General features: G+C 38.6%; 2 protein-coding genes across 2 annotated transcripts in view; one reads left to right on the top strand and one right to left on the bottom strand.

Annotated features, from left to right (window-relative positions):
- LOC139934062 (dolichol-phosphate mannosyltransferase subunit 3-like) overlaps positions 1-16400 on the bottom strand; it is a 535719-nt gene that overhangs the window by 306062 nt on the left and 213257 nt on the right. The gene's annotated exons all lie outside the window — the stretch shown is intronic.
- Positions 30-1232, top strand: LOC139949400 (D(2) dopamine receptor-like). Its single transcript, XM_071947746.1, has one exon. The coding sequence runs from the start codon at positions 30-32 to the stop codon at positions 1230-1232; it is 1203 nt and encodes a 400-aa protein (XP_071803847.1).

Raw genomic sequence — 16400 nt, 5'->3', positions numbered from 1 at the left:
CATTCAGCTGATGGGATCTTGTGATTACGATGGATGTTACCATGGAAAACACATCATATTGCATGTCTACCAAGTATGCACTTGAGAAATTCTCCGGTGATACTAGCTCAACACACATATTCAGAATTGTTGTTTATGGTGTCATGTTCTTCTTTGGAGTAACTGGAAATGTCCTCATCGTTTGTGTGTACCGCACTAAGACACTTAAGACCAGCACCCATATCTTCATCATGGCATTGGCTGCAGCCGATCTAACAGTGTGTCTAATGCATATCTTCAATGTGCTGGTTGTGCTTGTGACGAATAACTACAAGACGCGCGTTCCGCACGTTTTGGAGTTTATCATGACCTTGAAAGAAGCGATTATTGTCACCTCGGTGTTCATTACCGCACTCATCGCAGCGGACCGGTACGACTGCATCTGCCGTCATCGTAAGCGATTCTTCACCCTCAAGAGAGCTAAGGCCACGCTAGTGGTGTCTTTAGTAGTCTCAGTCATCATCTCGATCCCTAGCTTCATCGCTGTGCCTTATTATATCCAACTGCTTTCTCAAACTGTTGGTTTTGCCATTGCACTTCTGGTGATAGCCGTGTGTTACACGAAAGTTTACACCGCTATCAGAAGACACGTTAGAGTTGGCCAAGCACCTTCCATGCAAGTTGAATTCATCAATAGGACTCCAATTCACACAGGCAGACCACAAAACATTGGACTTGATACGGAAATTAACTCGGCTATTGTGCCATGTTCTAGCAAAACTAAAGACATCCACACGTTCACCAGTCATGTACGGATGCCTAGCATATCGAAGACGTCATCACAACCGATGAAACAGAGTGGGGGAGATTTGACTGTGGGCTTCTTGCGAACAACTTCACCAATAAGGGAACACCAGGCTGACATAACGACCAAACCTGATGTTACAATTATACGAACAGTTCCGACAAATGAAAAAAATCCCAATCTGCAACGCAAGACAACGAGAATGCTTTTCATTACCAGCGTGTTGTTCCTGTTGACATGGCTGCCATATTGGATCCTCATCTTACTCACCAGTTTGCTATCCCTCGGTGTATGTCTAAACATTGATCCGAATTATTTCACACTGCTAAGATCTATGCACGTACTCTTGTACATCAACAACGCGTTTAACCCTTTAGTTTACGGACTGGCGAATAGACGATTCAGGAAAGACTGTAAAGAAGTGTTGAGAAAAATTAGTTTTTGTTAGTTTAGTAGCCATGTCGCTATCACTACGACTCGGAGCCCATGCAATAAGTGTGAGGTAAGGTCAAACATAATGAAACAGAATCAGTAATTCGTTCTGCCAAAAATACACTTCTTTGAAAGGATGGAGCGTCAAATCGAAAACATTTTGTCCTAATGTATTAGAGTTTCAGGGGAATGAAACAATATTTCGACGAGCGAACGAAATAATTACTGTTACTGATGACCAGGGCCCAATTTCATAGAGCTGCTAAGCAAAAACAATTGCTAAGCATGAAATTTCTTCCTCGGTAAATAACATGATTACCAACCAAACTTCCATTTGTTGCATTTTGCTTTTTACTGGTATTCAGTTGTTTGCTTGTCCTGAAAATCATGTGGAAATTTGGTTGGCATTACTGTTTTTATCAAGGAAGAAATTTCATGCTAAGCATTTTGTTGTGCTTAGCAGCGCTATGAAATTGGGTCCAGGGTCCAATTTTATAGCGCTGCTTAGCGGCCGATTTTGTGCTTACTTAGCAATTTCTACTTAATAGCGCTGCTAACCGTAAGCACACGAAAAGACATGCTAATAACCTTCCGGTGCGTATAACCGCACGAAAATAAATGACGTCACAATGCAAATCCACGGTAAACACGCAATATGGCCGCCCAATTTTTTCTGCTAACCTGTGAAATACGCTTAGGCTTAAGCAAATTTGTCTGCTACAGTAAGCACGCAAGTTTGCTTACCGTTAAGCAGCGCTATGAAATTAGGCCCAGGGCACTAACGGTGCAGGTATTAGTGATGTAATGATTTACTATACTGACGGTGTCAATATTTTTAACTGTTTAATTTCGGACAAACATGTCGGACAAAATGTTTTATCACGTGCAAAATGTGTACAGTGGCTTTCAATCAAAGTTAACGGTCAAAGTTAAATGTAAACAAAATTAATGTTTATTATTTTATTTTATTTTACTAAAACCACAAATCGTGGCCCAAGGACCAAATTGCATGCGACTGTACATTAAAATATATTTAAGAATATAACATTTAGTCAAAATTATCAAAACAAATTGCATGAGACTGTACATAAAAATATATTAAAATATAACAATTAGACAAGATTATTAAAACAACTTAAACACAAAATATTTGTTGAAAATGTTAATAAAATCAGGGACTGGACTATTTTAAAACGGGATGTTCTCATAGAAAGAGTTGAATATTGTTTAGCATTGCGAGTAATCCTACCCTGGACACTCTCTCTCTCTGGTAGGGGGAGGAGAGACTTTAAACGAGAGTCATTAATAAGACTGTTTGCAAAATGTTCACAATGATTTCTCCTCCTCCAAGCCACAGAGTCAAGTCCGCAAGTAATAAGCGCATCACTATAGGAGGTATATTGCCGGCCCAGAATCATTCTACAACCATTTTTGAATAGATTGCCTAACGGTTATACCAGGCTGCCACACCACGTCTGCATACTCTAGAATTGGTCTTACATAACCACAATAGACAATGCTGAGTTCTTTCATTGAAAAACCGAACCGTTTAAGAGTTCTAAGCACAAAAATTTCATGCTAGCCTTTTTCAGAATATGGTTGATTTGAGCATTCCATTTTAGATCGTTTTGTAGCCAAATTCCAAGGACCTTGGCCTCACTGACAAATTCCAAAACGGCATCGTTAATGGTTAAACTTATACCAACAGGAGGGTTTTTCTTAAAACACACTTGAAGCGCTTGACACTTAGAAGGATTTAACCTGACCTGGTTTTGGTCAGACCATTCAACCAACTTATTTAAGTCATAATGGAGGGAACTGTTTCTAGAAATATATCTATTTTCTACCAAAGTAAGATCATCAACAAATTTCAGACATTTAGAATTAGCATATTGGACTGCATCATGGATGAAAATTTTAAATCCAATTGGAGCTAATTTTGTTCCTTGAGCAATTCCTCCTTTAAGCAACAGATAATCAGATTTGATATTGTTAAATCGAACACACTGAGTTCTATTGTTAAGGAAATCACCAGCCCTTGGAACAATGGAGCCACGGACACCAAGGTCAATGAACTTGTTAATGAGCAAATTGTGGTCGACAAGATCAAAGGCCTTGGAGAAATCCAGCACCACTGTCCCTACATTGGACTTTCTGGCTCGGTTAAACTGACCTGGTCAATTTTCCTGGGCAACTTTGGCTCTGTTAAACTACCCATTCGGGTCGGGTAAGTTACCTGGGAGGAAAACTTCCTGGGCTGTTCGCATTGGATTTTGAATTGGTAAGTTACCCATTGGCTCGGTTGGTTTACCCAAATTAAGTCCAATGCGAACAGGGCTTTAAGACACGCCATGTTTTGATAGGTATATACGTACAACCAAGTGTAATATAGTTTTCAGGAGGAAAATAAAATAAAGCATTTAATGTGACTTATTACTAACAGCTTGCATTCCTCACTGCATCTAATGACGAAACTATTGCTACGAAAGGTCATGCAGTCATTTTATTATTATTTAGTCATTGTTTTCCTACTTGCGTTTATGAATAACACTGCTGCTACCCATCACGTATTTATATAAAGTTTGCATAATAGCTAATGTGGTATAAGTAATGTACATATAGTTATTGGTATACTATTCTTTAACATTAAACAATTACCATTCCATTACTTATAAATTGGACGTTATCTGGGCTAGCCCACTATGGGACGTTTTTGCTCCACCCTATCCCCCATTTGAACCCACATGAACCCCATATTGCCCGTGAAACATTATGGGATAACCCAGATTTTCTCAAGATGGGCCCAAGATGTATGACATCTGGTCCAACCAATATAGAGGCCCATTATTATGTGAATCATTGGGTGCAGGATCCGGAGGGGACTATACACAGTGGCCCACATGAGACCCAGTCTACGCATGAGATGAGAATCTCGGGTGCTTCGCCTTGTAATGCCATTATATTGTAATACTGGACATTTTCTGCATTATATAACAAAAAATATTTACAAAAACAGCATCCCGAAATGAGATCACAATTATAAAGGAACATTTTGCGGACAAAATAGTTGCTGGCAGTGTAAGCACTTAATGTAATCCACAAGATGAACAAACAGACAAACCTGTAGAACTTTGAAAACGATCGGCCATCTGGATCCCGAGAAAATATTGAAAAACCGATTCACATTTTTAAATGACATCGATGCCAAAAAAAAAATGAATAAAACGCTCACTGAGCGATATACTCCAACCGCAAAATTTGATTATTTATTTCTCATCAAAATGTGAAACTTCGGACAGAAATATTTCAAGGGATGTTTTCTACTATCATCATCATTAGACCGTGTAGGTTTAATGTCAATATGTGTGATCTTCACGATTTTTGTTTCTTACCAATTCTGTTATGTTCCTTTAACAACATCACTTACTTACAATACACTACTCAAGTAACAAGACAAAATACATAATATCGCGATAACCCTGGCGAGCGACTTTAGAAACAAAAGACGTGCTATAATTTCTTCCATGCAGTGCAAGGTTAAAATGAACTCCTTATTCGGTACCAACCCTTCTGGCACTACTGCTCTTTTTCATTTTCAAATTCACCCCCCCCCCCCCAATTTATAAATACAATCATCGTTTTTATTTTCCATGTTTTTTTTCGATTTCACTTTGGGGCAAGAGGGGACAAGTCGATGAGCGGGGATGGTTGGGGGCTGACACACCCTGCCCCTTCTGGTTATACGCTGTTTAATGTAGAGCCGATGTAGAATTTCCTGGTAATAGTACACTTTAGTTTCTTCAAGATTGCAACTTAATGCAGTTTTTTGGATCGGAACAGCACCTCCCGAAACTGTTTGGAAACGCTTGGTTTGGGTTTTGGGTGTTTTGGTTTTTACCGTTTTTCGTTTATTTAGTTATTTAGTTATTTAGTTATTTATATATTTATTTGTTTATTTATCCTGAAGATAAAAATAGCTGAAAATGTTCTAACAACAACCGCTATATGACTTTATCTTATTATTATCGTTGATTTTGTTTACCCCTTTTTCAAAATGTTGAAGGGTCAGTTAAGTTAAACAAAGTATTATTTCATTTGTTCTATCTCATTTCACTTCTATTTACGTCTTATGTTCATTTGACATCCTTTGAGGGAGACATGTTTGCCTTTCCATGGTACCCACTGCACTCCTTGGTAATCAGCAACGCTTTGTGACTGACTGTACATGCCATTCAGATTACTGTCGATGCCGTCACATTTGTCGTACCACCAGCCACCTTGGAATTCTTCAGCGCAGTTGTTCAACCCAGAGTCGTTATCCTCGTCTTTCGTTGTGAATGCCCTCTGATGCATATCCAGGCCATCGCCTTCAAATTAAAAAAAAATATATATATATATATATATATATATAACAGGAAGAAACCGTTACTGTTTTTCCGAGTGTTTATTTCTTCCCGGCGACGAAAGATTGCTCTGAAAAGAGCTTTGTGGTGTACTATTATGCGTTCCTCTTCAGTATGAAAAATACACTATGATAAGGTTTGGTTTTTCTCCTTATTTTCTTGTTGGATTTTTCTAGTTCTTTTACCGTCGTCGACGAGCAAATGCTGGTATCATTGTGCCATACACATACAATCATATTTGTGTATAAGGGTGTTCTCCGTCTCTTATATACCCCGTTCACAAAGCAGTACGACCTTGAGAAGATCATGCCGATCACCGCGATCTCAAAAATGTATCAAGTCGGGGTATGATCGCCGTCAAAATCAAGCAATATTTGACAAATTGAAGACTTCGCCCAGCTTTACCACTTCCACGTAAAAAAGTGTTTCTGACTCACTGCCACGTTACGATTACTGACAATTACACCAAGACCAATGCCAACCAAGCGGTTTTCTACTTCGAAATGGTTGTCGTTGCTACCACGCTGCATGTGCGATAATGGCGTTCCCACTCTGACTTTGTCCCACTTATTGTTTGCCACGACCCGACTACGCTTATTTTGAACATGTTCATATTAAGCGTGAGGAGAAGTTGCAGCTTCCCGATCTAGGAGATCCCACCCCGACCAAACCACGCGCATGGAGATCCTCCCACGTTTGCCCCACATTTGGTCCGCGATTGTCCACGCACTCGGCCATTTTACCATCGTAGTAGAAGCGACGTCTGTGTGTGAACGGGGTTTTATGGGTGCATTCGATAAGCTTCCCTGGGTCGACCCCGCGCAGTGCTCACTTCGGTAAGCCCCTGACAAGAGCTAATCGCACTCGCCCTCTCGTGGTGACCCACTCCTAAAGCAGGGCACTGGGGGCTGACCCGGATGAGCCCTTTGAATGACGTCAAAGCAATTCGAACGTACCGGGGCAGACCGGGGTCGACCCATGTAAGCTAAACGAACGCACCCACTGTAACTACACAAAAGATTGTCCCAATCCATGTGACTTTGCAACTACTTCTATAGTCTGGTGAATTCAAGTTTAAGTGGTAACTTGTGATCAAGCACGTCGTTGTACCAGAAAATATTCAAATGCCTTTATTCACAGTGCTCGATGCACTTGTGTGCAGTATTCATACACTAAATTCAGAATAGTAGCTAATCAATCTTCATGACAAAGACAAGTCAAACATAAGTCAAAGATATGCCACAGTTTTTTGTATACATTTTTGAGTTGTTCAGTACCTGCATCTCCTTGAATGGGGTTGAATCCATCAACTGTGAGATCATACTTGTCTCCAGTGATGCTGAACCCATCGTAGCGAACGCTGGCCTTGCTCCCGTCAAATGCCTCCAGATCCACCACCAACTCCCACGTCTCCGCGTTGTCTGTCAGGGATCGAAGCTTGCTATTTCCCCACCAGAACTCACCCTCTAGATCACCAAATCCAGCTTCGTAGTCTGCCCAGGTACGATTGAAATCAACAGAGCCGTCAATACGTTTCTGAATAACCTACATTTGGTAGAAAGTATCAATTATAATAAGATACACTGGTATAGGTTACTCGTCGGAAACATTCCTTAAAAAGTAAAATTTGAAGCTTTGCATTAAAGACATGCAGTGGACACTATTGGTAATTACTCAAAATAATTATCTGCATAAAACCTCACTTGGTAACGAGTAATGGGGAGAGGTTGATTGTATAAAACATTGTGAGAAACGGCTCCCTCTGAAGTGACGTAGTTTTCGAGAAAGAAGAAATTTTCAACGAATTTGATTTCGAGACCTCGAGTTTAGAATTTGAGGTCTCAAAATCAAGCATCTGAAAGCACACAACTTCGTGTGACAAGGGTGTTTTTTCTTTCATAGTTATCTCGCAACTCCGATGACCGATAGAGCTCAACTTTCACAGGTTTGTGATTTAATGCATATTTTGAGATACACCAAGTGAGAAGACTGGCTTTTGACAACTCAATAGTATCCAGTGTCTTTAAAGCCATTATACACTTTCGGTAAACTGTATTGTCAAAGTCCCACACTTCGTGTATCACAACTTGTATAAACTGCTCACAAAAAGTAAGGAAACTTTTTTCAATCCAGTATATTTGTTATTATTTAAGACTCTCTTTGTGTATGGTATATATCAATACAAAGCTGAACTGCTCCTCTTTAAGTGGTATCATTTTGAAGAGGAACAGTTCAGCTTTACAATGATATATACCATATACAAAGAGAGTATTAAATACTAACAAATATACTGGATTGAAAAAAGTTTCCTTACTTTATGTGAGCAGTTTATAAAATAATAAACCTGTGAAAATTTAGGCTCAATCGGTAATCGGAATCGGGAGAAAATAACGGGAAAACCAACTCTTGTTTCCACACGTTTCGCCGTATTATGACATGTGTTTAAAATAAATCCGTAACTCTCGCTATCGAGAATTGATACTGTTTTAATGTTTCTCAAAAAGTAAAGCATTTAATGGACTAATATTTCAGGAGAAGTCTTTCACCATTACCTTCTGTAAACCCTGTAAATCTGTGAAAGTGTATAAAGGGCTTTAAGTGAATTATAAGTTTTGAACCTTCTCGCACTCTGTCCCAACGTGACGCGGGATTGAAATTCATTCTCAGACATGTCACTACGACCAGCCTCGGAACTCATATTTTAAGGGTTGACGTACCTAACCTCAGCAAGTAATATTTAAAGGGAAGGTACACGTTTGGTAATTACTCAAAGTAAATATTAACTTAAAAACTGACTTGGTAACAAGCATTGGAGAGCTGTTGATTATAAAACATTGTGGGAAACGACTCCCTCTGAAGTAACGTGATTTTTAAGAAAGAGGTAATTCTCACTAAAATATTAAAATACTTCTAGCTAGAAGTCTTTTATTCCAAATTCGTCCAACCAGGGTGTTTTTTCTTTCATAATTTTCTCGCAACTTCTAAGATCAGGATAACCAAATTTGCACAGGATTGTTATGTTATGCTTATGATGGGATCTGCCAATAGACTGTGCAAGTCTCGCGCAGATTTGAACTTCCGGGACCATTGTGGTCCCAACCTTATGGAGTTTTACGTTGGGGAGATTTTGTTTCGTCCATTACTTTAGTTTAATATAGTTTATGACCATAAAAATGACATATGTTGTTAAAAATGTAATTCTAATTAACAACATATATACATTTAAAAATAAAGTCAACATAATAACGAAGAAAAACCGATATTTAAACTTGACCTCAGGTCAGGTTACTTGTAAAAAATTAAGAACTTGTGCCCATCTCCGATCACGAAACTTACGCAGACGCTTGTTTTGGCCGCGCGGGGTGGAAAGCCTTTTCATTGGTCGTTTAGGCGTCGGCTTCCTCTTTACAATGCGTCACGCGTTTATCTAACGCCCTTGCGACCATCGTGCGTCCGCGTATAAACCAGCTTTCAGTAGTTTCACATCCGGGCGTAGATTTACAAAAGGGGTTTACAAAACATTTAAGATCAAACAAACATCCTTGTCCCAGAGTTTTACTTTTGTCTTTACATAGACTTTAACCGATAATTGTGTATTTGTTTAAAAAGCTAAAACTAATTTAAACAAGCTCTAATGGGTATTTTTGTTGTTCAGATTCGGCATTAAGAAAACATTAAAGCAAAGATTTGATTCATAAAAAAATTAAGTTCCTCAGTTGTCGTGTTTTCGCGCTCCGGTGCGCGCGAGACTTGCACAGTCTATTGAGAACACTGGTCTTTGACAATTACCAGACGTGTACATTGCCTTTAAATGGAAGCTTTCTACCATCATTATCTTCCAATCGTGTAAGTTTAGTGTAAATATGTGGACTTCGTGTTTGGTTACCACCAAATAGTACCCAAACCCTTTCAACTTATGTGTGTGCTTAATTTGCATCCGTGTAGCTCAAGTATAGGCCCACTTGATTTTGCATCTCTCCTACGTCATCAGTAATGTATTTTATCATTTGTACGTGTATGTAGCATCTGAGAAAATTCAGGCTGTTAAAGCCATTATACACTTTTGGTAAACAGTATTGTCCAAGTCCCACACTTCGTGTATCACAACATATATATAAAACAACAAACCTGTGAAAATTTAGGCTCAATCGGACATCGGAGTCGGGGGAAAATAACGGGAAAACCCACTCCTGTTTTCGCGCGTTTCGCCGTGTCATGACATGTGTTTATAACAACTCCGTAATTCTCGTTAACGAGAATTTATATTGTTTTACCGTTTTCTCAAAAAGTAAAGCATTTCATGGACTAATATTTCAAGAGAAGTCTTTCACCATTACCTTCTGTAAACCCTGTAAATTATTTGTAAATCTGTGAACTTTTTTTTTTCTGTACCGAAAGGGTCCAATGGCTTTAAACTGATTTTCTTTAACGGATAGTTTGGAGTTTTCGGATTGTAATCAACTGGAAGTGTCGACACGGATGCACATTTTAATTTAATAAGAACATTTTCATTTAAATGGGCTGAATGTTAATCTTGTCATGGAGATAACATTGTAAATTTAGTCTTAAACCGAAACTTAGATGGTTTACTTACAATGAATCCGTCGCCACTTTGCCTGGGTGTGGGGGGCTGCAATTCACAGAAGGCCGCTGTGGCTTTCCCATCAACTAAGATGTTGTACACTCCGTTAGTATCGTGTCCCCCATTGCGAACATCCTGGCAGTCATTGTAGACTGGGAGTACATTTGTACTTGGAGCTTCAGACGTCAATTCTGTTCAAGGGGATTGGACACTATTGGTAATTGTCAAAGACTAACCTTCACAGTTGGTGTATCTCAACATATGCATAAAATAACGAACCTGTGAAAATTTGAGCTCAATCGGTCATCGAAGTTGCGAGATAATAATGAAAGAAAAAAAACCTTGTCACACGAAGTTGTGTGCGTTTAGATGGTTGATTTCGAGACCTCAAGTTCTAAATCTGATGGTCTCGAAATCAAATTCGTGGAAAATTACTTCTTTCTCGAAAACTATGGCACTTCAGAGGGAGCCTTTTCTCACAATGTTTTATACCATCAACCTCTCCCCATTACTCGTCACCAAGAAACGTTTTATGCTTATAATTATTTTGAGTAATTACCAATAGTGTCCACTGCCTTTAAAGAGAAAAAACAATAATAAAAAAAATCGCCGTCATGGAACAACAGCGTGGATTTTTGTTTTTAAAGACACTGGACACCATTGGTAATTGTAAAAGACCAGTGTTCTCCTTGGTGTATCTCAACATTATGCATAAAAAAACAAACCTGTAAAAATTTGAGCTCAATCGGTCATCGACGTTGCGAGATAATAATGGAAAAAAAACCTTGTCACACGAAGTTGTGTGCTTTCAGATGCTTGATTTCGTAATCTCAAATTCTAAATCTGAGGTCTCGTAATCAAATTCGTGGAAAATTACTTCTTTCTCGAAAACATACTCCTCTTCAGAGGGAGCTGTTTCTCACAATGTTCTATATTATAACACCCCTTGCAAAGATTCTGCCTGCTCATTGGTTTAGAGCGCGTCACATGACATGTCTTAGTTTTGCTACACGACGGCCGTCGGTTTGCCATGCGCTAGTCCGAAGACTAGCACATGGCGCCGTGCGCTAGTCCGACAGACTAGCACACGGCGTGCAGTACCCAGACGTCCGTTGCGTGTACGAGGATCATAAATTAATAGTCTGTAACCATTTCGGATTGCACGACACTACATGCAACACAGTAAGTAAAAGTGTTTGCAATCTGTATTCGCATCGTCCGTGGATTGTAGCATTCAGGTCTGTAACTTAATAATAATAGTACAGTATTTAGAAATGTTTGGGGTGTTATAAAACAAATATTGACTGCTTTTACTCGTGCAATGGTTAAAAACTATGACTCCCTCGGTGATCCCCGGAGCGTTCTATTTTCCCTCGGCTTCGCCTCGGGAAAACAGAACGCTACGGGGATCACCTCGGGAGTCATAGTTTTAACCATAGCACTCGAAGCAGTCAATATTTGTATACTATGTTTTATACTGTACTGATTTCAAGACATTCTTGTGATCTACGGAGTCCTTCAGCGTCCATTGGTAGAGTGTCGATGTAGACGGGTTGGTCCTTCCTGGGCGGTGCATAAGCGTTGTGTCCGCCCAGCATGACTTGAGTGCAGGAGCAAGGGTCGCCCGGTGGTAGAACGAACCGTACCCTGCCGCCTGCAGATTCATCTGGTTCGGTACCAAGTACACAGACATTGGCTGCCACAGAAGTACCTGTACCAATGAAAGAAGTTGTCTCAATTATGTTTGTTTTGCATGTCATATACAACGTTATCTTTTGTGGTATCTGCGGTTTGTCTTCCCTTTTTCTGACAATGTAACCAATGATGACTTGAATGTCAAATTTACACAAATAAACTAATTGATTAATAAAAAATACTATAATAATAATTGTGTCTTTTTATTAGCGCACATGTCCGTCATTCAATGACGCTCCTGGCGTTGTAACATACAGTATTTCCTGCAAGATGTGGGAGTACGTTTGAATTATGAGACCTAATTCTGATAGCACCAATACACGGTGCAGTGGCGCAATTTGCTGCCGATCGGACCAGCAACACCGGCCAACCCCTTCTCTTTTCGATAAGTGCACTGGGTTATTTTACATGCGTTACACAACACATGGGCCCATCGGCTTTACGTCCCATCCGAAGGACGAAGCAATGGTGAAAGGTCTTGCTTAAGGACACAAGTGTCACGGCTGGGGATTCGAACCCACACTCTGCTGATCAGAAACACCAGAGTTTGAATTCGGTGCTCTTAATTCGGTGCTCTTTCTTGAATACTACATTACTTCAGAGGGAGCTGTTTCTAACAATGTTTTATACTACCAACCTCTCCACATTGCTCGTTACCAAGTAAGGTTTTATGCTAACAATTATTCTGAGAAACTACCAATAGTTTCCACTACCTTTTTTTTAAGGTATTTGGTATAAATTTGTTTGTTTTTTCGATGATAAGAAGATAAGGTATATAGTTTTTTCGAAGACTTCTATAAAGCTCCCAATCAGAACTGACCCTGACTCCGTGTCTAAAGAGGCCTTGCTCATTTCAGGATCAGGCGGACCTGGAAAGGTTTCCCAACAAATATAACTTAATTTAACTCCGGATTATGTGTCTCTTCCGAGTAATTCGACGGCTACAAGGCATAAATATTCCACCAGAAACCCAGAGAGCAATGGGTTGTGTGTGCCTAAAGTTAGAACTGAGGAAAGCAGAGTAAACATGTATTATCGGGGTTCAATGTATAGAATGGTTTGCTTGAGCGATTGCGCAGTGAGCTCACCTTGACTGCTTTCACCTTTTTTTGTACTGGTATTAAGTTTAAGTCATTGATTTTATTTTATTTTATTTTATTTTTCTAACTGGCTCTTTTTTTTTGCTTTGTTGTCTCTGCTGTTGTGACCAGTGGTTTAATGATGTTGTTGTTTTATATTGGTTCTGTTATTTCACCTTTTCTTCTATATGTACTTGTTTGTATTAATACATACATTGTCTTGCCTATTAGCCTCAGACTTCAAAAACAAATAGAATGTCACACGGCCTCTCATAAAACTTAAATGCCGGCCCCAAGTAGGAATAATTACAGCCATTAAAATAAAAGGTTTGCTCAGATTAACCAGCAACACGTTCTTTTGCTACAAGGGATTGATGGATATTAACAATATTATACTTCTTTGTGATGGCGATTTTTTTTTAATAATCAACCTTGGCCCTCAATCGATGTAGTCACGTTCTGGCAAGCGCATTGGCTTAATTTTCCACGAGTTAAGATCTCCAGCACAAAATTATAATGAGTAGCTTTTACCGAACATAAAAATCAATTCATCTTTTTTTTTTATTTTTTTTTTTTTTATTGTCACCATAATTTGTTTTTAAATTAACTCAAATATTTGTCACAGGTCTTTTTATTTTAGTAATGGTAGATCAGGCAAACTCATGTTTGTGTCTTTGTGACTATTTTGTCAACTTTACCAAAGCTTTCTTTTAAAAAGGATTATAATCAATTTTATAGCTCACGTTTTATACCAAATTCGCTCTCCAACGAGTTGGTTTTTATGGTCATAACTTACTTGTGGAGTAAACACTTAATTAAGATATGGCAATTCGTTAATTTCTTTTTCAAATTTCAGTTTCTACAATTATGCCTTGTTTAGTAAGAAAGATGTGCTCTCAAATTTGCTGTTAGGTAAATCCAGTATTCTACTACAAAAGAGGTTTCGTTTGAGAGTATTGTTAGACTACGTAAATTACTGAGGTTTGAGCGAGCTCACGCGCCGTGTTTTTTGCGTTGTGCACGGTGTGAAGTCAGGCTTTGCCACACAACCGCGAAGTTGTCAGACTTTAGCTGATGCAGATACCCCTTCAAATCAATGGGCAAGAATAAAGGAATTTGCAGCTTCTTCAGTAGATTGTTATTGAAAGTATTGGCAGCAAATTCATTACAATGAGGGCAATGTAATACTACAATTTCCCTGCTCTTAACGCTTGACATCGTACGTGTGAACATTCTCGTAGAATTTCCTAGTTAGTGGAACTTAGTTTGGTTTCTGGCAGTTTAGCCACGGGTAAGTTCTCTGGTACAAATTCCAAAATATTTATTCGCTGATTTCGAGAAAGAAAAGCCTCGATTGTACAAACAAATACAACAACAATCATGTCCTTTTAACGCACGTTGATATTGCACTACGCTTTTTCTGTTGATGTTAGATACCCATCTCAGGTCACGTGACATTTCGTCTATTGTTTTCATTCAAGATAAGAATAATTAGCAATTAAAAAATGTAATTTTACTTTAAATGTTTACCTTCAAATGTGTCAAAGTCCTAGGCAATGTATCATACACACGTCACAACCGATTTCAATTATAATAAATTGTATTGAGAAAAGTCTACTAAACTGTAAATTGGAGCAAAAGCAATGGTATTTAACAACGGATACTTTCAAGACAGATGCACACGATAATTTATAAAAACAGCATTTTTATTTCTATGGCATTTCTAAGGTTTTCCGACTTATTTCAAAGAAAATCCATTCATTTTAACACTCAACTTATTTAGTTACGTTTGGAATTGATTACTCCTTTGAATCAGCATTAAACAGTAAGGAGGAGTAATTCGATTGGATTAGTTATCCATTAACATGTCAAATTAGTTTTATCCATTTTCTGTCTAGGCAGCAAGACTCATTCAATTTGAATGCCTGTTGTTAAAATTGTATATTATTGAATTTTTGCTGAAATCTGCCGTGAAAACCTATTGAAATGTTTTCATAAATACCTCAGACAGTTTCGCTATTCATATTGGTGGAGAGCGCGTCACGTGGGGGTGTTTAAACCTTTGATAATGACCCGTGTTTATGACCGGTTGTGAGCGGGACAGTTTTTTGACCGAAAAAGTATTTATGAATGGGAATCAAAGTTTGTTGAATCGGTTTTCAACAAGTGGTTTAAACCCGCCGAGGACTGGTTCTTGATAATGTACCTCGACTTCGTCTCGGTAAATTTATCAAGAACCAGGCATCAGTTGAAAACTTCTCACCACACATTGATTCCCTTATTTATGTCGAAGGAATTAATTTAACGACCCTGGCCACTTTTGGTAATTGTCAAAGACCAGTCTTCTCATTTGGTGTGTTCTCAACATTATATGCATGAAAAAACAAACCTGTTAAAATTGAGAACAACTAGTAATCGAAGTTGCGAGATAATAGTGAAAGAAAAAAACAAACCTTGCGACACAAAGTTGTGTGCTGTCAGATGTTTGATTTCGAGACCTCAATTTCTAAATCTGAGGTTTCGAAATCAAATTCGTGGAAAATTACCTCTTTCTCGAAAACTACGTCACTTCAGAGGGATCCGTTTCTCAAAATGTTTTATACTATCAACAACATCTTCCCATTACTCGTTGCCAAGTAAGATTTTATGCTAATAATTATTTTGAGTAATTACCAATAGTGTCCGCTACCTTTAACGTTAGATTTACCTTTTATAGCAGCTGTAACAACGAGTAAGAGAGTAAGAGTTGGTAGAAACAGAGCCATGCTGGAGTCCACCACACAGTATTTGCTGTTTCAAACTTTAACTGTTAAATCAATGCGTCTCTACTAAGTCATCAACACCTATAACGTTTTCACATAAAGTTGTTTGCTTTATTCTTGAAGAAAACACAATCTGATCTACCGGAGCAGCGACTGACGCTTGAATGCCGAGCTCAACTAGTTACAGCCATGAGAAATAAACAACAATGGTTTGCTAAGATTTATCAGCAACACGTTCTTTGCTGCAAGGGTTTGATGGAAGAGGGATTTAAAATAGACTCCATTGTTGCTTTTTTCTCTCTCTTTGTAATAAGCAACCTTGGCCGCCGCTTTGTCACGTTCTGGCTAGGAACTGGTTTAATCTCCAGGAAAAATTACGATAAACCTTTTTTTACCTAATATTTTAATTATTTCTCTGCTATCATTTTTTTGTGTATGTTATTTGTCAAATTGTTTTTTGTTCCTCTCCAGTCCTCAAGTGCTTGTACGTCAAACAGTTTCCATGGCAACATTACACATGAACAGTAACCCTTAAAGGCAGTGGACACTATTGGTAATTACTCAAAATAATTATTATCGTAAAACCTTTCTTGATTACGAGTAATGGGGAGAGGTTGATGGTATAAAACATTGTAAGAAACAGCTCCCTCTGAAGTGACGTAG

The sequence above is a fragment of the Asterias amurensis genome, chromosome 2 (assembly GCF_032118995.1).
Source record: "Asterias amurensis chromosome 2, ASM3211899v1".
Classification (NCBI taxonomy): Eukaryota; Metazoa; Echinodermata; class Asteroidea; order Forcipulatida; family Asteriidae; genus Asterias; species Asterias amurensis.
This window is presented reverse-complemented; position numbering and strand designations above follow the sequence as displayed.